Raw genomic sequence first — 24401 nt, 5'->3', positions numbered from 1 at the left:
TTTTGTGAATAACGTAGCTATGAATAATATGATAGCCATACCCAACTTATCTACAATATATGATAAATACTTTTGAATATTAATTATCGGGTACAAATATTTTTGTTTTGCCTAATCAATTATATTATTTGTGGTAAGGTTAACATGATGCAATAAATATTAGAACAAATGACATTTTGTCGTCATCATTATATTAATGACACTGATAATAATCATCTTTTATTTATTTATTTATTTGTAGTAATTAGTGACATAAACATCATCAAAAAGTATGACAATTTGATAATTTAACAAATTTTTTTATTAAAAATATTTGTTTTACAATAATAAAAAATGTAAGATTTATTAAAAACCAATTTTTAATATTGATATACAGCTTTTTTGTATTACAATTTTTGGATTTAAGTCAAAATTAACCAATTTAAAAAAAAAGTTTAAGATTTATGTGTCTTGAAATAAATTTAGTCTTACTTAATACCATATCTAACTGACATAAATTTATATCGATTTAAACTACATTTGGCATGAAAATTAACATAATAATATTTTAATTGAAACTCTTATACAACAATTGATGTTTATTCACATACACATACTCTTTTTTTTTTTGACGTATTTTTACGAGTCATAATTTAGAAAAAAAACAAAAGACTTTTTTAATATTTTATTGAAATAACTTTTAATTAAAAAATGTATATAATATTGAAATAATTATATTAGATCGATGACGTGTTTTTTAAGTGTCCTCTTTTTTTACATGTTATTTGATAGATAATTATGAGGAGAAGTATTTTATGTGAAAGTCATGAAAACATTAAAATGATGATATTGTTGGATGTAAAAATAATTCTCACATATAACGAAAAATATAGTTGATTAATTTGTGAAATAATAGATATATATAATCTCATAGAACTAATGTATATTGTTAATGAAGTATTAGATGAGGTTGAGCTTGGAACTACTTGTCTACATTATCTTTATTCATCTATAAATCCAAATTGGATAAAACACAAAATTACAAGACAATAAACCATATGTCACAATTTAATATAGATCAAAAATGACTCAAAAATATAAACAAGCCCTAAGAAACTTGGTTAGTATAGTGTACGAAAGCTTTTAACCCACGTCCTACAGACCAACATAAATATGCATATTGTCTTTTCAGCGATGGAAATTTTAAAAATACAAGCAAATGATGAAGGTAGGTTACACTTCCAATACAATGCTAACCACTAAGCAGCTACAGTTAATTATTCTGTACTTCATCGTCCATTCAGCAACATTCCCACCTCTATCAAAGTCAGTCCTTCCTGAAAACATGAAGCTCAGTTACCCAAAATTTGGTATGTGACAATCAAATCTTGTACTGCCCAAAAAAGCATCTCAATTAATTCAACCAGAATGGTTTTTCTTGAGAATTTAGAATACAAAGATATTTTGTTTCATAAATTAGCACAAGTACTTCTGTTTATATTCTACCTAATGACGAATGAAGCCATCAAGTTGAATCCTAGATTTTTCCAAAGACCCACCAACTGCGCATAGATATTTTAATCTAAGGAAATGTTCTCTACACATGGAAAGCTATAATTTAATTTAATTTAAAAAGAATAATTAGAATAATGTTAACAATACCTGCTCGATGATGATGAAGAAACCCTACAAGGTGATATCAAAGATGCACCATCCTTAATTTCTTTGAGCACATGATCCTGAATTATAACATTCAAAAAGAAAAAGTTAATAGATATTATTTGGAGACATGTTTAGTGTGTACACGAGAATACCATTCGGTGTGCAGAATGTCTACCAATGGCAACCAAGAAAAAGTTGCACAATTACACAAAGAAATCACATACCGCATCATATATTGGTATTTGATTGCGCCAAAATTCTAAGGGAGGTACAAGCAATCTGCCTGCAACATAACCCAGGCAAAATGATTATAGTCTAGAGTAAATGACGTTTCAAATTACATAAAAAAGATTAACAATAGCATTGGGTGAGAGTTGGATAACAAGAGAGTGCATGAAAATAATATAAAGTGCATCTATTAGCTATAAGCCTAATAAGTAGTTTATGAACAGACAATAATGAAAAATTTACCAGATCTGGATGTTCTGAAACTCGATGACTCAGGAGAAGCAGTTGATTTTTTCTGTCCGCTTCCCTTGGTCAAGTGACTTGGATCTTTTAATCGCGAACTTTTCCCAGCAGAGGAAGATTTATTCCGTCCCTTAGGCCTGACGACTTTTTTCTTATGACAGCCTTCGGTCTTTGGTGACAATGTTCTAGAAATTATGGAGGCAGATTTTTGTACTATCTGTTCAGATGATGTGCGTAGTTGTCTCCATGGTTGTGACTGAATAGGTGTTTCCGGACTTTTTGGTCCCACTTCATCACAATTATCTAAGGCCGCCACTGAAATATGGTTCTTATTATTTGGATTCTTCGGAGGCAATCCAGAAGAAGACGGTTTCTTCCGCTGGTATACTTCAACATCATGCAACTTGGCACTTCGTCTTTCCCTACCTCTACTAGAAGTAACCTTAACACCAGCCACCTCCTTTGACACGTTGCATTCATTTTCAGGGAATGCCTTTTCCCGATCACCCTGCGCCTTTTCCGGTGATGCAGAAAAAGTAGGAATGCAATTTTCCACACCTGCGATAGCAACTAAAATATCTATATAGAAATTGGATAGAAAGGAGATGATAACCCCACCTATCCCCTTTGAAACTATGCAATCATATCTAGGGAATAGCTTTTCGTGATCTCTCCCGGTGCCTCCTCTGGTGATACCAAAGAAGCTTTTGACTGAGTCAGAGAACTTTAGTTTAGGAAATCCATTTTTGAAGTTATATGTTTCTGGTTTATTTGTATCAGTTATGGCGTTTCCCCACAACTAGGAATATATTGTTAGAAATGGGTTATTGGGCTATTTTCTAGGAATTCAGTTGTAGAACTAAGTCTATAAACTTGGCCTTTTTCATTTGTGAATAACATGGACTCAGTCGTGTTTCTATATACTTAAAACACTATGCAATTTCATCTAAGGTAACAGAAGTACGATTGCAATCTTCCGCACCAGAACTGACAATTACAATATCTATTGAAACAACACAGAAAATGATAAAACTCCAAACAAGTACAAGAAATGACTAAAAATAAATGCAAATCAGTAACAAACATCATTCGAATATTTACCATCAGATAAAATTTCTGGACAGCTAGCCGGTACGTCATCAAGACAAGCACTACCCGAATCATTCCCCGTGGTTGATTCTTCTTTGGAGAAATCTAGAGCATGGCTTTCCCAGTCCGGAGGGAAGCCAAATAAAAATCGGTCCAAAACCTGGTAAAGAAGGAAAAACAAAAGAAAAGTCAGTCTGAGATATTACGCATCATAAAACAAGGGACAATTATCACCATAAACAACATTATTCAAACCGAAAACATTAATACTTACATGAAGACGATGCACATCATATAAAATACCAAAATTTTAAAACAAGGCTTATCAAATAGAAAGGGAAAAGGGAAAACAAAAAATAAAATTAATTGAACTTCAGGTATAAGCTAAAGTAACTTACAAACTTAATGTCCACAGAACCTATCTCTTTTAACTTTCATAAAACCTAAAATGCATAATTCGATTTTAGCCATAAGATAGGTTCAATTCATTTTATCTTCTTATTCTCTTATCCACAAGTATTTACAGAGAAGTTTATCCAACCACGAAATTCTAAAAACCTGAGGGTCGAAACCGTTTTGAACACTGCGCTGCTCGTTGATGAAACCACTCATTAAAAGGTATATCCCATCCGCAGTCTTGAGAGAAAACATGTCGTATCTTTTGATAACGGGAGCAGAAACAAACACGCGCATGGCCTCATCCCTGAATCAGAAAATCAAACAGTCACACTAATCACACAATTTCTCATCACCGTCACCATCATTATATCCAACACGAACAGACACGAAGCAATTGAAATGCGACACGAACATTACTCGAGAGCACTCGCGAAAACCCTAACACGAAGAGAGAGAGGAATCTTAGACTTACTTTCTCGATGAGACGCCTGCAACGGCTAAACGCTTTCCTTGGAAGTCGTTTGTGGCTTTAATCAACCACCAATCATATAAAGTGACCTTCGGAAATGAAAAAAACAGCGTTAGAATTGAAAATTTGGGAAGGGGAAAATTGAAAGAAGAACTGAGAACGAAGGGAGCGTGAGTAACCGTTCGTTGGAAAACGCACGATTCGTTGTCGTTTGAAGGAGTTGCGGTCGGAGTGGAATCAGCCATTAGTGGATTGTTCTCTCTGTTTCAGTTATTCCGCTCCAAACCATGGATGTAGCTTCTAGAATGGTGCTTTCAAATTACCAAACTTCTTGCAAATGAGAGCGTAAGAAATCTTAGGGTTATGAGATGGCTGAAGATGCAGCTTGCATTGCGTTTTCTTGGACGAACAATCTTTCTCCTACACCACTCGTGCCACACCTCGATGTGGAGTTGTTCGCGCACTGTGCCCAGAAACTAGAGTTAAAGCGGGAACCTTGTCTTGGAGTTTAAAATTAATTAGAAAAGACAGATAAAATGCTATTTTATTTCAATATAATTTTATTAATTTTAATCTTTTTTGTTTTAAACTAGTAGAAATATTTACATAAAATAAAAAAATAAAAAAATGAAACATATTGATAATTGGTAAAGAATCGTATATTATTAAAAGAACATTTACAGAATGATTATATTAGTGAGTTAATAAAATATTTACAAAAACTTATAAGATAAAATAATAAAATGAAATATATTAATAAAGGATAAAATCGTGTAAACCAAAACAGCAGTTACATAAGTAAATTCCCTTTATGTATAGTTGTAGATGTATAATTATAAATAATAATTCACATTTTAAGATAATTTACATTAATTATATTTTATTTTACTTTTTTTTATGAGGGATAAAATCATATAATCAAATTTTATCAATTAAAATATTATTTTATTTTATTAAACTTATAACTTCACATGCTGATTTTAAAAAAAAATTATTTGTCAACATTTTTTTCTTAATTTAAATAACCTTTCTGGTTTTTTTTTCAAAAGTACTCTCTTAAAATTGTCTTCAAATTCAAACACAAATTAAGAAATAATTTGAGAAAAATAAATTAAGATAAATTTGAAGAAACAAAAAGAAGAAAGTGGATTTATTTGTATTTTAAGATATAGGAAGTGAAAGAGTTTAAAAAATAAATTTATAAATGATTTGATAAATGTAATATATATAAAAACTTATTTTAATAGATTAAAGATTTAATTAGTAATTTGATTTCTATATTTAGATATTTGATTTGGGTTTGTCTTTGATTTTTTTTATAAAAATTCCATTGATTTTTTTTAAATAAAAACTTGATCGAATTTTTATTTTTTAAAATATGATTCATTCCATTAAATCAGTGGTAATATCATTTGAAAGTGTGAGTTTGTCAAATGTCAAAATTATATTTTAACACGTGATTATCGTGCAATTCATGTAATACTTTCATAAAGTATTAATGTCAATTTAATATAATTATGTTAATTCTTTTTATAAAAATGAAAATTCAAGTGAAAAAAAATATAAAAATAAACTAAATCAAATATTTAAATACATAAAATAAATTACTAATTAAACCTATATTAAAATATAATTTTATATTTAAAATTAAAATTAATATTAATATAAAATAAAATTTGATTGGATAAAATTAAAATAAAATAAAATTTGAATAACTAAATTTTTAAACATTTTGTAATTATTGTATTAATACAATAATATTATTATTATTATTATTATTATTATTATTATTATTATTATAGTATCATACCTAATGCAGGCTTAAATAATGTTTTTGCTCTTTCTTCCACAATTTTCACTGTTTCATGGACGATGCCTAAAAGACTAAATATAAAGATATCCAAAACTAGTCTTCTGGAGCATTTCATGCACGCTTTTCATTGTCATGTTTGGATTGATTGTGTAAGAAATGTTACAAGCTCCAAAATTTTTGTAATTTCATATTTGATAATTTAATGATTGTGTAAATATACTTCTGTTGATAATTTGAAATTCCATATTTCTCACATAAACATTATGAGTCGAAATATTTGCTCAAGTGAAAATGAAAGTTTAAAATATTTTTGCTTTTGTTATATTTCTGCTTAAATACTTTTGAATTAGTCTAAAATTCATTCAAATAAGAAAATTTTCGCTCACGCTAATTTTTTTTTATTTCTTTCTTTTGTTTGTTTATTTAGTGTATTGTGTTTGAATGTTTATTATAGATGTAAAATAACTACTAATTTGTATATTCATTTTACTTATAACCAACCATGTTTAAATAATGTATATGAAAAGAGTTATTAACACTTTTATGAATTGTATGAATTTGTAATCACATATAGAATCATTAGAATGATTGTGAAATATTGCATGTTACTGTAATATATCTTTACTTTATTAATAGTCAAAATCATATAAATTTAAGAGATCATAAACTAAAGGAAAATGATACTTGAACAACCATTTTTGACAACATTTAGACACGCGCACACGTGTCTAAATTTGAGTGGTCCAGTTGGAAAAATTAAATGAAAATGGACCACTCAAATTTAGACACGTGTGCGCGTGTCTAAATGTTGTCAAAAATGATTGTTCAAGTGTCATTTTCCTAAACTAAAAGAGCTATTGTATATTATAATATGTGTAAATGTACTAAATGAGTAATAATGTGTAAATGTAAGTTACACATGGCCCATAACAACAAAAATTAGAATATGACTCCTTATATTATTTAATTTTTAAGATCATTTTACGGTTATTTTTAATAATAAAATTTTATTTATAACTTTTAAGTAACTTTAATTTTCTTAACATGATAGAAAATTAAATTTATTAAAAAATTTACATTAATTAAAAACAAGATAAATTAAATTCTATTTTATAAGTTAAATTTATAAAATTTAAATTCTATTAAAGAATTGCATTGAAGGTGCTGGTTCATTGAATGAATTAATAAAAAATTAATTAAAGATTATCACAAATCTCAAGACTGTGAAAAGGATTGAATTCACATAAAGATGTGATTTAAGGAACAGACACAAAAGTACTGTCTTTTGATGGAATTGTTGGAACCTTTTGACTTTCTTTCTCAACCTTTGCAGAAGCAAGCTTCCACATTCACCCATGATTACCCTTTTCCATCACTGGAAAAAAAATTATTAAAGTTTTTCAAAAAGGCAAAAGGAAAAACTATCTCAAACAAATGCAATATTTCCATAAAGAATTTTCAAAGCTTTGGGCCAATTGCATCTTATGCATAGTTTTAGAAATTATTACTTCGAACATAGGATGTTGACTGAACAATGCATTGTAGTTATTCTCCATCCATCTCAGAAGACAACTACAACATATGCAAATTTCTGAGCTGTAAAGCCTTGAAATTAGGAAAGGGAATATGAATTTTCTTACCTGTTTGTAGCTAAGAGTCGAAGGGTAAAAGACAATCACATTGTTCTCGTTTTTTGGATAATGAAGGAACACTTTCTACAACCTAATGTTGTTTGTCTTCATGGTGGATTCCATTGTCTGTACTAAACTGTTTTGGCTGCACCAATACCGACTGAAAATAACTTGGTTTCTGTGTGGTCATTTTCTTCGGTAACAGCTATTCATTTTGCTTTTTATTATCTTCTGCTCCACACAGAACAACTTCAAGTTTAATTAAGACTAAACCTCAGAATAGTCATACAAAAAATTGGAATGAACTGTTGTTTTCTGTCTTTGAAATGGTATTTTTGTTAGAAATAAAGATAAAGAAATTTATAATATATAAAAGTGAAAATAATTTTTTCTTACGAATATATTTTATAAAATTAAATTAAATTTAAAATATATTTCTTAAAATGATGTCCGGTAATTCAAAAGATTTACTCTTTCTTTATTATTTGTTCTCTTTAACGTTTTATTGTTATTATATTATTATCAAACTATTCATAAATATCACGTATTTAAAATGTATATGTTTTAATGAGACATTTTAAAGATTTTACATTTATTAGAAATGAGACAAAGTTTAAAAATATAAATAAATGTTAATCTTAATTTATAAATAGATTTGTGAGTGTAAATCCAATCTTATTATTCAGTTTTATAAAATTGAATTATAATTAAAGTTTATTTTTTTATAAATTTTATACATTAACAAAAGAATTTGAACGTGTATCACATTACGTCATTTCAATGTTTTGTCATGTATATTGTTTTTTGTGTCGTTTTATTAGGGTTTAATTTCTAATTTTGTCCTCTAAATTTATTTGAATTTTCAACGAGACCCTAGTTATTAGTTTTTTCAATTTAATTTTTTAGAAATATTAAATTTGACTTTTTTTCAAGTTGACCATGAATAGTAATATAAGAAAAATAATATAAGATATTGACAAATGGAAAAGAAAAATAACATATAATTTATAATTGGTTAAAAATTAAAAGACCCATAAACAATAAAAAGACCAAATTGGATGTTATTAAAAAACTATTTAATATTTTTAAAAAGTTGTAAGACTAAATTTAATGTTTTTAAAAAAATTAAATGACTAAATTAAAAAACCAATGAGTCTTTTTCAAAATTCGAATAAAATTAAAGGATTAAATTAAGAATCAAGACTCCTATTTAATATAAGAAAAATGTTATGAATCTGTATATTTAGTTGTTATGTGATAGACATGATTTTAAAGAAATAATAGAAATTGATAGCAGTTATTGAAGTAATATATGTATGGATATGGAGTGAGTGTTAAGATTGATGAAGTGACAAATGCAATGATTAATATAAACCAACATTAGAAGAAGGTTTAGAAAAACAAAATGGAGGGTTTTGTGAAAGAGTTGGATGAATGATTGTTAATTTGAGAATCAAAGTTGGGCCATTGGTCATTCATCTTATCTTATGTCACCTACATTTTAAGAATGCCAAAAGCATAAAGGCCAAAACAATAATTTTATTTATAAGCTGATAAAATATAATGATAAAAAATATATATTATGAATGAAAATAGAATCACTTTATTTCATTTGATTTGATTGGTTTCCAACTACCGGGGTCTCACTACCCAACAAACATTGATAATTAAAATAAGAAAGTTGTTATTAAAATCATTTTCAACGAACATAAGTTTCAGAACAGAACCCTACACGTGGCATGAAATTGTATTAGAAGAAAGCAAGACTTTTTAATTATATGTTTTAAGTGAATACGTTCACTAATATTAGTTCAGATGATTATCTGTAAGTAAATAAATGAACAGACCAAAATACACTGACAATATTTTTAATGCATGTTCCTAAGCTCTTAACTCATACTTATGAACATTGTCGTGTCTAATAAATACATTTTAATCTTTTCACATGGTGTGGTGGTTTTTTACTTTCACAATATCAACCATGCAAAAAATATTGTTTCACACAAAAAAAAAAACATTTCACAGTCTTTGCTAGGAGTAAAATGATCTTAAAAAAAAGTGAATTTTGTATTTAAAAAGAAAAGGAGAGAATAACGAGTAGTGAATAGTGATAATGTCAAATATTATAAAAGTTATGGATTTAAAAATATTATGGTCCAAACGTATATTTCGACTATTTCCTCTTCATGATACTCTAGCGAGTATCTAACATATTTTAGATCGTAATAACACTATATTCGAAAAAATAATTATAAAATGACACATATCTACATTTTTTATAAAAAATAAAATAATTATAAAAAATAAAAAAAAAAATATTAAACAAATAAAAAAAATTGCATATGTTAAAATATCATTATCAAAATATTCATAAATTCAAAAAATACATCATATTAATTTTTAGAGATGACTCTCATTATGCAAAAACTTGTATATTATATTACAAATGTTTATTTTTGAAAGTTGCGGATGAACAAGTTTCGTCCACTAGATTTGCGTTGACGAAAGTTGTTTATTACATTTATGTTAAAAAGAAAACTTTAAGTCTAACTCAACCCCATAAAATCGTCTTCTAAGATGAGATTTGCATCTACTGTATTGTAAGATAAGATTTGCACCTACTTATATATACTCTAAATTGGTCTTATCATCTGATAATAGATAGAACAATATGTTCAAAAAACAACAAATATCACTACAATATATTATAACCTTGTTCCGATATCATGTAAAGAAGTAGATTCTAAGTCAAATTTAACTCCACAAAATTAACTTATATACTGTAAATTGATTTTATTTCTAGTCAACGGAGAATTTATAACAAACCATTTTTACAATTCTCTCCAAATTCTATAAACAAAGTGTCTTTCCAAACTCTATAAATAAAATACAATACTTTCTCAAAAAAAACACAACTTCTGATATCTTTAGAAATTTTTAAAAAATTATTATTGTATCTAAAAGACTTTAACAACATACCGTGAATAAATACTTAAAGACAATAAATCTACGGTGAATAAATACTTAAAAGACAATAAATCTACGGTGAATAAATACTTAAAGACAATAAATCTACATGTCTCCATAAATCTATTCGTCTGCAAAGATTGGAGTGATGAAAGTTGCTGCCCAAGCTTCATCCACAAGACTCGAGTTTGCTACCATCGTTACAATTTTTAGCAAGCCATGGACTTTGAACTACTTTCACGTCTCTCTTCAAATTCTATAAATAGAGTGAGATATTTTCTCCAAAAGACACAATTTCTGATATCTTCATAAATTTTCAAAAAATACACAACTTCTTATATCTTCATAAATTTTCAAAAAATTCGTATTGTATAACGAAAGATTTGAACAACATATACCATGATAAGTCCTTAAAATAATGAATCTCCATGTTTCAATCAATCTTTATTCATGATTTTTACTTTTTAGTTTTTATCATTATCAGCAATTTTACGACACCTCCTGCACAACACTTAATGCATTAGACAGAGAAAGTTCCAATCCTGGTTGAAAAAAAAACAGGGCCAGAAGAATTGTACTGCAGAGAAAAGGAACTGGAAACTTGAAGATTTTAAATATTCCCAATTACTGCTACGTAGCCGTCTCTGTTAGTGTTACCTAAGCAGTTGCAATTTTCTGATAATGCAAATTCCTTGAAGAGTGATCACAACATGACGAACCAAAACTTTGCTATTGGGTTAGTGGGACCCATCAGACACCACCACTCATGGAAGTGGAGACCTTAATCTTTTGTCCCTTTCTCTTTGTTTTCTCTAAATTATCTTCATATTCCAAACCAGCACATTAATCTACGCCACAATTTTCTGAAACCAAACTTGGTCCAAAGTTAATGATATTTGCTTGATTAAAATATAATGCAACTTTAATGGATGCAAAGTCTAAGGCAAAGTTAACTACTTGCCAAGAAATATCTTTCTTGCTACCATCCCTTTAAGACGCAATACGATAATTCTTAATTGCATGTTGTAATTGATTTATTCAAACCTTACTCTTTGCTCAAAAACAGACCAGATAACGACTGAAAAATGACTTTGCTCATACCATGAATTGATGAAGAAAGAATAAAAGAATGATAAGGTAATAAATACAGCACACAACAACATGCCATAATTCAAAATCTTGCTTCAAACAATACCAGAAGTTGACAGATAAAAAACCAAAAGATGGTAAAAGAATTGCAAAAAGGACCACAGCAGTTTTTACAATTCAACCACCAAGCTATGGTACAGTTTTTACAATTTTTCAGCAGCAGCAGCAGCAGTCATGAGCTCCTGAATCATTCATACAGTGGCTTTTGCATTTGTTTATGAGGAGGAAACAAAAGCTTTTTGAACAACGTTAAGGGGACATCAGTAATGCGCCCTTCAACCCAAAAACCTACTAAAAATGAAGAGATCATTTCTGAAACCCACAAATAATGAACTAACAACAAATCTACACAATTTTGCAAGCAAGAAAAGCTCACAAGCCTGGCATCATCATCATCATCATCCAATAAAATGTTTCAGCAGTTAATTAACTAGACAACCTCAGCAACCAGAGAATTCAAATTCTTCGAATTTGAACCAGAAACCTCGTCCTGTTTTGAAGTGGTCTCAGTCTGACCTACAATCCGACCTTTACTGAAGCCAAAGGCGTCCTTGTCACTGCCACATGGCCTGTATAGGTTCCTCCCTCTTATGGAATACCTTCCACTGCCAAACCTGGAGCTAGAAACTTGTTCAGCAGATTTAGAACTATGATCCATCCCATCAGCATCTCTCAGAAATTCAGGCTCCTCAGTGGTAGCCATCAAGTCCATCAAGTTGCTGCTGAACCCCAAATCAGAATACACCCTCCGGGAATATCTCATTGCAGATTTGGAAAGTCTTCCATCCAAAGCTTCAATTTTTCCCTCTTCCACACCTGCCAGCCTAGAATTGAATTCACCATTACCATTTCTTGCTTCAACCGGGCGCCCCACAGTCTCAACCATCATGCAAGGGTTGTTAAAACCATTCCAAGAATGAAGAGGCACCAGTTTACACAGCCCACAGAGCCAAGTAACAACCTCATTCATGGAAGGTCTCCTCTCCCTGCAAGACCTCACACACTTGGCAGCAATCACGGCCAACTGCTTCCTCACAACCGGATCCTTCGGAGGTGCAATTCTAGGATCATAAACAGCCAAAAGCTTCCCTTTCTTGATGAGAGGAATAGCCCAATCCACGATAGAAGGTGGTGAATAAGTGATGTCAATGGCCTTCCTTCCGCTTATAATCTCCAGCAGCAAAATCCCAAAGCTGAAAACATCAGTTTTGGTGCTCAAATTATCAGGAGTTACATAACAAGGGTCAAGATAGCCCATGGTGCCTGCAGGAGGAGTGGACCTGAGTCTGTAGTCATCAACATGGCCTCTCAAAGCCAAACCAAAATCCCCCAATCTCGCATTGTAGCTGCGGTCGATGAGAACGTTCGCAGACTTTATGTCACGGTGAATCACAGGAGGGGACGAGGAGTGAAGCGTGTCAATGGCTTTAGCAGTTTGCAGAGCCAAACGAATCCTCCTACCCCAATTGGGAGGCCTCGGAGAGGAATGAAGAACATCGTAAAGGGTGCCATTGCTCATGAACTCCACCACCAAAAGCCTGTCTCTTGAATCGTTCGTGAAACCCACCAAATTCACCAACCTGGGGCTCTGGATTTTGGACAAGATGTCGATCTCATTGTCCACCTCGTTCGTGATCTCCAGCGGCGCGGAAGAAGACACCGGCCGAGGAACAACCCCATGATGATGCGGCCGCGACGGCCGCTTCACCGCCACGGGACGGCCCCGAACCACCGCCTTGTAGACATAACCGTGACTCCCTTTGCCGAGAAGCTTGCGGTCGGAGAAGCCATTGGTAGCAGCCTCGAGGTCCCTGTACTGAAACTCCTGGATCTTGATGCCGCTTCTCTCCTTCTCTTTATCTTTCTCTCCGGTAGCTTTGGAAGAAGCCACCGAATCGGAAGTTGAAACTGCGGATTCGGCTCTGCAAGAAAGGTATAGATACCCCATATGAATTGCGTTTGTGTCTACCCTTTTGGAATATCTGAACCGAAGAAGGAACCAAAGGGAGTGAAGTGGGAGTGGAGATGGAGATGGAGATGGAAATGAACCAGAAGAAGATGATAGATAGATAGATAGAAGAAACCAAACCCAACAAAAAAGCAGAGAAAAGATTTAGCGCAACAGATAAATGTCTTCGTGAGTGTTCCAAAAATCAATAGTAGCATCAGAATACGTTTGTTTATGTCTGTTGTGTTTATTATGGGATTGCAAAAATGTGCAAACGTTCATCATTTATTATTAAAATTAAATGCTCTGTGTATCTTGGAAGATGTGAATGTGTCTCTCTCTAAAAATTAGACAGAGAAAAAGAGAAAGTAGGGACCCACCACCCACCCCTTGCAAGAATCTCAAGGTCTATCATTTATTTATTCATAAAATAATAATAATATGGTTTTTAACATATAGTTTTTTATACAGATAAAATATTTTACAAAATTAACGTAAATCTCACGTTTCTCTTCCAGAAAGTACAGCAAAAGGAAAATGAGATGATTTTGGTGTTTGTATCGTTGTTTGTTCATCAAGGTTTGGTGTGCCCTTAAATTGGGTCATACCAATTAAGAAAACTCACGGGTTGCCTTCACATGTGATGTACTTCAACTTTTTTTTATTTTTTCTTTCATTTTCCAGCCAATACAATAGAAAAAAACATATTCAATTTACTGAGATTTAATTTATTTTTTGCTGATAACGTAGAAAAAATAATTATCAATAATTCTTGAACACGTTATTTTCAAACGTTTTGTTTACTTATTTATTAAGACATCGGTTTCTTTTATTTAATAACCTACTTGTTTCTAACACTTGTAGAGACTCGTATATTTTAATATGAAATTTACAACTTAATAACACCAAATAAATTTTTTCTTAAAAACATTAATTAGTTTATTAATTTATCTGTGATATGATGTCTAACGTCTGTTAAAAATTTACTCAAAATCATAATATATGACCCAACGTCACCTTCAGACAAATTTATTGATTTCTCAAACGTGTTAATCATAAATTTATAAATAAAAACCAATTTAAATTTCGCAATCTAGAGTTATATATATATATATATATATATATATATATATATATATATATATATATATATATATATATATATATATATATATATATATATATATATATATATATATATATATATATATATATATATCTTAATTCTCACCAACCAACCATGTTTCTTAAATCTAATGACAAGCTGTCCTTCTTATGAATTACTTCAACCTTAATTTAAACATTTGGGTGGAATTTATAATTTAAAGATGTTACAATTGAATGTAGCGAGAGTATTAGAAAATCTTCGCAATTGAAAAGTTTTTCTTCATCTATATAACTTAAAATGAGATCAAGAAAATAATAAGTAGAGAATAAGAAATTAATTTTAACTTACACAACCTCTTTTATGTAAGAATAAGAAGAAAAACTTAGACCAAATCAATAGAATATCTCTACTATGAAGTAGGATGGCAATAAAATCTCTTTAACACTACATGATTCACTTGTTTTTAGATAATATAAGACAATCTCACAAAGTCTCAAAGTCATTATCTTTCATTCCAATTTTTAGGTTAAATAATTATAGATTAAATTGTTTTCCGTTTCTAAATCATTTAAAAAAATTCCTTTTCTTCAAACAAAATTATATACATTTAAAATATTATTTTTAAACAAAAATTACATAAATTATCTTTATTTTAAGATAGAGTTCAACAATGAATTATAATATAATTTTTTATGTGTAGTTGGCATAACTACACATAAAATGCATTTTACACGATTTTATGTTAGAAATCTCACATTAATTAATGGTATATCTGATTTAGAATATATATATATATATATATATATATATATATATATATATATAAATAAATAAATAAATAAATGCAAACTTCACTTTACAAATTAATTTTATATAATTAAATTAGATTTGAAATCCACTTCTAACATTAGAATCATGATTTAGAGTTAACGAAATTTATTTTTTTGTTGGTCATATTGTTTTTATTAGGTTGTTATTAGACAATACATTAATATCTAAAGTATATCATAGTAAATTTTATTGTTTGTTATTCACATTCTATTTGAGTGTTATTGGATCATTTATTAATGTTTCACACTTATACTTCAAATTTTATAAATCGTAAGAATGAAATAGATATATGATTTATTTTAAAAATAAAAGGCATCTTTTTAAATCAATTTACAGACGAAAAATATATAATTCTAATTAAATTAAAATGGAAAAATTATAATATATATGGGCCCTATATAGAAATTAATGAGATGTTGGTATGTTCTGTTATGCACATCAAACAAACCCAATTAGTCAGTGGACACTTCACTTTTTAGCCCAACAAGCCAAATGTGGACACTGCCCTTCACCAAACTCGAAAGCCACCCCACAACTTACACACCTTCCAAACTCCTCACAAATAACTACCACGAACATTAAAAATAGTTAGTTATAGAACAACATAGATTTTCCTCTTCCTTATCATCTTATGTAGTTTTCACCATGAGTTCATGTTACTATTTAAGGTTTTCAATGTTTGAATTACTTATCTTATCCAATAGTAATTTATTATCTTTATGTTCCTAATGATTTCTGGCTATAAGAGGAATGATGGTGTTTGATGGTTTTGGCCTTGGTTGGTGAGATGGTGAAGTGTCATTGATTCTGCTATTTGGTACAACACATTGTAAGTAAGGCTGGGAATTTGATTTTTCTTTTTAATATTAGTAGTCTTATATAGTTTAAAAAGTAGAAAAATTGACCCAGGAATATGTTATATTTGACTATACAAAATTTAATAATATATTTATCTAAAAAAATGTTTTTTTTTTCTCATCATTGGACCATGCTAGGATTTTTTTATTATGACTTAGTTAACATTACTAATTACACGTAACCAAACCGACGTTAATAAAACATCACCAGTACTAATCAAATTATACATAAGAAATATTAAAGATAATGATACTTTGACAACATTTTTTTGACAATATTTTAACATCATCTACGTGTCATTATGTGATTGGTCCATGTTGGTGTTTATGATTATTATTATTGATTGTGGAGTAATTTTGGACCAATCACACGTAGATGATATTAAAATATTGTCAAAAAAATGTTATCAAAAATTATCATTATCCAAATATTAAATGGATACAATATCAAAACTTTGTAATATAGAAAGTAAAATCAAACATTATTTTAACATTAGATAAACTGATTTAATATTAAAAGAAGGAAGAAAATCAACAAAAATAAAAAAATAACTTTTTACAATTATTAAAATAAAATATAACTGTATCTGTAAGGACTAGAAAATATATTTTTTTGGTAACGTGTGATTGTGATGAAAATTAATGTCCCTGGTTTATTTAAAATATTATTAACATCATCGCACAATAAATTAAACATTTGATTTGTATTCAACATTGAATTGTTATTAACATTACATACGATTTTTTAAAGTAAAGATTATTTATTTTTATGATTTTTTTTATTAAGATAAATTGAATTATTATTAAAAAAATCGAGGCTTTAAAATTAGAAATGTTGAGAAAACTTACTAAAGTCGATACTAATGAATGTGTCAATACATAAAAACAAGTTTAATACCTTACAGAGCTCAAAATTCTTGCTTATTCATGTATTACTCAATTTATCCATTTTTATCCGGTTTCCTTTACATTTATATTTCAATTAATATATAGTTGTAATAGTTATTTATTTTCAATAAAATAATTTTTGTGTGAAACTAATTTAACATTATTGTAATAAATGTACTTTTTTTAGCGAGATGATTATTCCTAAACAAAATTAAAGATTTAAATTTTTGTCGGGAGAACTTTTATCTTAAAAAAATCCTCATTTAAGAAAATAGTAAAATAAAAGCTTACGAGTAAATGTTATATTTGAAGTTAATATTTTTAACTTTAAACGTGAAGATAATTTTAAATCAAAAAGAAAAATTAACCCAATCATTACCAATATTGCACGATATGCTGTGCTTTGATAACTTAAGACTTACGAGGATTTAAAAAAATCGATGAACTACTTTGAGTACTTTTATTTATTTATTTATTACTTTTTTTAATTTGAAACTAATTTCCTATAACAAGGACATTTTCGATTTAACTATACGCTTAAATATTTAAGTTATTTATATATATATATATATATATATATATATATATATATATATATATATATATATATATATATATATATATATTTGAAATGAAGAAAATATCAATAAATTAAAATATTAACATAGGAAAATAATAACTAACTTTGAAAATGAATTTTAAAACAACGAGAAGCCATGTTTTGGAAAATTAATTTAGAAAATGACAAGTATCTTATGTATTTTATAGAAACTCAAATTTATATAAAATTTAAGTTAAAATAAATTAAACATACGGTGGGATATATGTGGTAATTAATTCAAGTGGTTATAAAAAAAATATGTTTGAAAAATAAAAAACCAATTGAATGTATAGATCAATTAGACTCTCTTAAAATGTGCATTAGATTAAGATTATGTTAATGCCCTTTAATTTAATACGGAAGTAGTGTTGTTAAGATTTGGAAACCAGTGACTTTTAATATGAAGAGAATTATTTTGAGAGTAGGAAGAGTTAATTAACATCTAAAAAATTCAATTTTAATATAAAAATTTTAAATTGTTTATTTTGATATTTAAAAGGGAAAATTATTGAAAACTTTCAAAATAATCATTTGAGATATTTCTGAATTATTTATTAAATTTTACCGAATAGTAGTGTATTATTGTATCTTTTAAAAATAGGAAAGAAAATAAGCATAACAAAACAAAAACCAGTGTCCAATTATCAAAAGGAAGTTTCAACGGTTACTTAATCAAGAAATTGACAGTGATTCAAAAGATAAATCAAATTGATTCATCGAAGAATCACATTCACAAAATTAATTTTTGTGACCACTTTTGCGACTGATTTTAATCCATCATAAATATCACGTTGTTTCACATTCATACTAAAAGCCAATTTTTTATATTTTTAATAAAAATATCTATTTTTAATTAATTGATAAATATCTTACGACTGTTATTAACATTTAGCATATAATCATTAGGGAGAAACTCGGCCGCGGTGCACTGATCCTGTTAAAATTTAATAAGTCAACGAAGTCAAACGATTATTCTATCTCTGTAGCTCCTATTCAAACGATCATTCAATTCAATGTTTTTCATGTAATAGGCACAACAAGGTATATTATTATTATTATTAACATCTTTGTCCATATTTACTACCAAAATTAATGACTTGGTCCCATTGATAATGAATAAAAAATCATAAATGCAGATTAATTTCAATATTTATAATAAAAGATGCTGCAAACTTTGAACTTTAAAACTAACAGCACTTGCTCACAGATTCGTTCTCCAATCTTCTGAAGCCTCACACGCTGAGAATTGCTCATGTTTCATTGTAGAATTCGGGATTTGGAGAAGATAATATAAAAATCTGGTTTCTTCATCTTTAGTTGCAGTTATGGAGGGTGAGATTATGAATCTCATGAAGGTGTGGCTCTCAGTTGTCGTCTCTTTATGCTACTGTTATTGGATCCGAAAGCTTATTCCTGCAGGAACAATACGACTCTTGCTTTTTCTTCCGATCGTCTTGTTATTCATTGTGCTTCCTCTGAGTCTTTCTTTTGTGCACTTCTGTGGCATCACAGGGTTCTTCATTTCTTGGCTAGGAAACTTCAAACTCTTGCTCTTAGCTTTCGACAAGGGACCTCTCTCCTCCGACGCATTTATCTCTCTTCCACGTTTCGTAGCAGTGGCATGTTTCCCCATCAAATGTTCTTCAGCTGAAAATGGTAAAACCCCACATCCACATTCGTCCAAAAGTTTCGGTTTTGACACGAACCCATCTTCAATAAAGCCAAACTCTGTTACCAAACAAAACTTATCCGGGGTACCATCCAAGAAGGACGGTGGTACCCCACTTCTAGGGTATGCCCTAAAGGGTATTGCTGTGGGCATTTTGGTGAAAATCTATGACTACAGTGAGAGTATCAATCCGAATGTCCTTATGTGCATGTACTGTTTCCACATTTACTTCATGTTGGAAATAATCTTGGCGGTGGTCGCAGCAGCGGCGAAAACCTTGCTGGGGATGGAGCTGGAGCCGCAGTTCAAAAATCCACTCCTCTCGACCTCACTCCAAGACTTCTGGGGAAGGAGATGGAATCTCATGGTCACCAGCATCCTCCGACCAACGGTGTACGAACCAACCATGAAAGCAGCATTGAAGATTGTTGGTCCCACGTGGGCCCCATTACCGGCAGTGATGAGCACCTTCGTGGTGTCGGGTTTGATGCACGAGTTGATACTGTTCTACATGGGGAGGTCGGAGCCCACCTTCAGAATGACGGGCTTTTTCCTCCTTCATGGGTTGGGTTTGATGGTGGAGATTGCTTTGAAGAGGGCCCTCACCGGCAGGTGGCGGTTGCCGAGGTTTCTGTCGGGGCTTTTGACCCTCGTATTTTTCATGGCCACCTGCTTTTCCCTGTTCCTGCCGGAGTTCATCCGCTGTCGGATTCAAGTCAGGGCGGTTGAGGAATACGTCGCCTTGGGCCACCTTCTTACACCTCTCAGTTCCTCATTCTCAGCCATCTTTCATAACAAATCTTAGCACTAGGAATAAATAATTTATATGAGTATCTTTTGTTTCTATGCTGTTTATTTTTTATTTAAATAACGCAGGTTTATTTCTTATTTGATAGAGTTTATTACTTTGTAATTTTATCTGATGATTAAAATTCCTGCGATGTTGCCCTTGAAATGACATAAACCATAGCTATTGGTTTTGTTCCAACGAAATTTGCAGAAGGACAATGTTCTCCTGTGTTTAGTATTAAAAATACATTAAGATTGATATTTTAATTTTTTTCTTTAATATATTTAAAAATTTTCTTTAATACATTTATCCATTTTTTTGTCCTTTTCAACACATAATAAAAATAATTAATATTTATATTTTTTAATTATTTTTTTCTAAATTATTTTATATTCCAAAATAAAGGAGATATTTTATTGATGTTGAAAGGTCTTGGATGAAAGATTGGAACTTTATTTATGATCACCCAACACCCATTATATTGTTATAAATGTATGAAAAAATTGGATAGAACACACTTATTAAAAAGAAAGCCCATTTCTTAAATAAATGTTCATAAAATCAAGAGTTCACGATGGAACTTTTAAATTACACAATTTTAGTATTAACTTTATACAAGTATTACTTAACATTTTATTATTATTATTATTAAATCATATCGTATAAGAATGTTTACACAAATAATAACATAAATAAATTTTAAATTCATATTATATGATTGATTTTTATTTTGAGTATCTGATAGATTGGCTATTTTAGTTTAAGTAACTTTTATTATTTACTTCAATTTTATTGTTCGAATGTTTATTAAAGTTAAAGATTTATTATAAGGATAATGATATTTTGACAACATTTTAATATCATCTACGTGTCATTCTGTGATTGATCCAAAATTATTCCACAATCAATAATAATAATTATAAACACTAACTTGGACCAATCATAACAGAATGACACATAGATGATGTTAAAAAAAATATTGTCATTAAAAATAAAAATAACCGTTATCGTTTTGTTAGTGATGCATAAGTGAAAGTCTAAACCAATGTGTCTTCAAGACTTCCTATACTCAATAACTTCTTTTATATTAAAGCTTATATCGCTCTCGTGTGGGTATATACAAAGACCTTAAGAACCAACAATAAATGCTCATGCTACAATAGTTTCCCTCATGATCTTCCGCATTAAACGTGTTATTCATAAATTTATAAATAAAAACCAATTTAAATTTCGCAATTTTAAAGATGTTACAATTGAATTTATCGAAATTATTAGAAAATCATAATAATTTTGCGCGATTGAAAAGTTTTTCTTCATCTGTATAACTTAAAATGTGATCAAGAAAATAATAAGAAGAGAATAAGAAATTAATTTTAACTTACATAACCTCTTTTACGTGAGAATAAAAAGAAAAACTTAGACAAAATCAATAAAATATCTCTATTATGAGGTAATAGAGATAATATATTACAATCTCACATAGTCTCATAGACTCATTATCTTTCATTCTAATTTTTAAAATTTTTAGGTTTAATAATTATAGATTAAATTGTTTTTCGTTTCTAAAAATTATCCTTTTCCTTAAACAAAATTATATACATCTAAAATATTTTTTCAAATAAACACAGGTGATAGTTTACTAAATTCAACAATGAGTTATAACAGTTGGCATGACATTTTACACGAAATTATATTAGAAGTTTTACATCAATCAGTTCAATTTATTATATTCACTTTACGAACTTATTTTATAAACTTAAATTAGATTTATAGTTTATTTTTTAATATGCTATCTTAGTATAGAAGTTGTTATTGGACCATTTATTAATGTATAAAGTATATTTTGACAAAATTTATTATTTGTTAAGTATATTATTCTACTTGTCTCAAACTATTATCAAATTATTCTGTTTAGTTTCACGTAGAAATTCACTTCTTATCATTTTATAAATTGTAAGGATGAAGTAGGCATATGATTTATTTTAAAAGTAAAAACCACGTTTTTTTTAAATCAATTTACAGAGGAAAAATATATAATATTAATAATCAAATTAAAATGGAAAAATTATAATATATATGGGCCCTATATATAAATTAACGAAATGTTATTAGTTAGTGGACACTTCACTTTTTAGCCCAACAAGCCAAATGTGGACACTATTTATGTAAAAAAATGTATTTTTTTCTCATCATTGGACCATGCTAAGATCTTTTTGACATGACTAGTTAACATTACTAATTAATCACACGTAAATAAACCGATATTAATAAAATATCACTAGTACTAATCAAATTATACATAAAGAAATATTAAATGAATATCATAAAGAGCTCAAAATTCTTGCTCATTCATATATTACTCAATTTATCCATTTTTACCCGCTTTTCTTTACATTTATATTTCAATCGTTTTAAATATATAATTGGAATACTTATTTATTTTCACTAAAATAATTTCGTGTAAAACTAATTTTACATTATTTTTATTTCTATTTTTATAAGTGTACCTTTTTTTAGCGAGATGCTTATTCCTAAACAAAATTAAAAATTTTAATTTTTCTCCGGAAAACTTTTATCTTAAAAAGTTCTCATTTAAGAAAATAGTAAAATAAATGCTTACGAATAAATGTTGTATTTGAAGTTAATATTTTTAACTTTAAACGTGACGACAATTTTAAATCAAAAAGAAAAATTATATATATTTATATTTGAAACGAAGAAAATATTATAGATAAAAAATAAATTAAAATATTAACATAGGAAAATGATAACTAACTTTGAAAATGAATTTTAAAACAATGAGAAGCCATATTTTGGAAAATTAATTTAGAAAATGACAAGTATCTTATGTATTTTATAGATACTCAAATTTATATAAAACTTAAGTTAAAATAAATTAAACATACGGTGGGATATATGTGGTAATTAATTCAAGTGATTATAAAAAAAATATGTTTGAAAAATAAAAAACCAATTGAATGTATAGATCAATTAGACTCTCTTAAAATGTGCATTAGATTAAGATTATGTTAATGCCCTTTAATTTAATACGGAAGTAGTGTTGTTAAGATTTGGAAACCAGTGACTTTTAATATGAAGAGAATTATTTTGAGAGTAGGAAGAGTTAATTAACATCTAAAAAATTCAATTTTAATATAAAAATTTTAAATTGTTTATTTTGATATTTAAAAGGGAAAATTATTGAAAACTTTCAAAATAATCATTTGAGATATTTCTGAATTATTTATTAAATTTTACCGAATAGTAGTGTATTATTGTATCTTTTAAAAATAGGAAAGAAAATAAGCATAACAAAACAAAAACCAGTGTCCAATTATCAAAAGGAAGTTTCAACGGTTACTTAATCAAGAAATTGACAGTGATTCAAAAGATAAATCAAATTGATTCATCGAAGAATCACATTCACAAAATTAATTTTTGTGACCACTTTTGCGACTGATTTTAATCCATCATAAATATCACGTTGTTTCACATTCATACTAAAAGCCAAATTTTTTATATTTTTAATAAAAATATCTATTTTTAATTAATTGATCAATGTCTTATGACTGTTATTAACATCGGCATATAGCCATTAGGGTCAAACTCGACGGCCGCCCACTACTAAACAAACGGGCTGGCCGATACTTTTAATTGGATTCGGTTCATCGAGTTCAAGAGTGTTTCTTCCTTCCTCACATTTTTTTTTGTATTCCTACATTTCTTTAAAGTTTCAAAATCATTTTTTGTATTTAAAAAATCTTATATTTCACTTTTCTTTTGAATTTCAAAATATGTTAAATTTTTTTTAACGAATTTTAAAATTCGTTAAAGTTTTCAAAAAATTATTTAACAGAGATTTCAGAATTCATTAGAAGATTTCTTCTTTAATCAATTTTAAAACTTATTGGAGAATTTTTCTTCAACGAATTTCAAAATCTATTAAAAAAATTTTTGTTTAATAAATTTCAATATTTGATGAAGAATTTTTTTTTAATAAATTTCAAAATTATTGAAAGAATTTTCAAAATTTTTAACAAATTTTAAAATCTATTGAAAAAAGTTATTTTTGAAACGTGG

At 28.6% G+C, this 24401-nt stretch overlaps 3 protein-coding genes across 6 annotated transcripts; 1 reads left to right on the top strand and 2 right to left on the bottom strand.

The window, feature by feature from the left end:
• Positions 1–1018: 1018 nt before the first annotated feature.
• On the bottom strand, positions 1019–4559 carry LOC108339695 (kinetochore-associated protein KNL-2 homolog). Of its 4 annotated transcripts, none has more exons than XM_017576881.2 (9): positions 4249–4559; positions 4073–4158; positions 3760–3904; positions 3214–3361; positions 2113–2682; positions 1866–1924; positions 1642–1718; positions 1486–1541; positions 1019–1316 (listed from the first exon to the last, which is right to left on the bottom strand). In XM_017576881.2, exons 1-8 carry the CDS (start codon positions 4312–4314, stop codon positions 1517–1519), a joined length of 1176 nt encoding a protein of 391 aa, XP_017432370.1. In that variant the 5' UTR covers positions 4315–4559; the 3' UTR covers positions 1019–1316; positions 1486–1516. The 4 variants fall into 4 exon arrangements, with proteins under 4 accessions (XP_017432370.1, XP_017432371.1, XP_017432373.1 ...); XM_017576882.2 differs by having other exon boundaries at positions 2113–2670; XM_017576884.2 differs by having other exon boundaries at positions 4268–4559.
• A 7083-nt stretch (positions 4560–11642) lies between these two features.
• Positions 11643–13844, bottom strand: LOC108339572 (serine/threonine-protein kinase-like protein At3g51990). Its single transcript, XM_017576717.2, has one exon. It carries the CDS (start codon positions 13575–13577, stop codon positions 12060–12062), a length of 1518 nt encoding a protein of 505 aa, XP_017432206.1. The 5' UTR covers positions 13578–13844; the 3' UTR covers positions 11643–12059.
• A 5343-nt stretch (positions 13845–19187) lies between these two features.
• LOC108340097 (acyl-CoA--sterol O-acyltransferase 1) lies at positions 19188–20336 on the top strand. Its single transcript, XM_017577323.2, has one exon. The coding sequence runs from the start codon at positions 19188–19190 to the stop codon at positions 20334–20336; it is 1149 nt and encodes a 382-aa protein (XP_017432812.2).
• Positions 20337–24401: the final 4065 nt, after the last annotated feature.

This window comes from Vigna angularis, chromosome 5 (genome assembly GCF_016808095.1).
Source record: "Vigna angularis cultivar LongXiaoDou No.4 chromosome 5, ASM1680809v1, whole genome shotgun sequence".
Lineage (NCBI taxonomy): Eukaryota > Viridiplantae > Streptophyta > Magnoliopsida > Fabales > Fabaceae > Vigna > Vigna angularis.
Note: the sequence above shows the minus strand (reverse complement) of the source record. Positions and strands in the feature narration are given on the sequence as shown.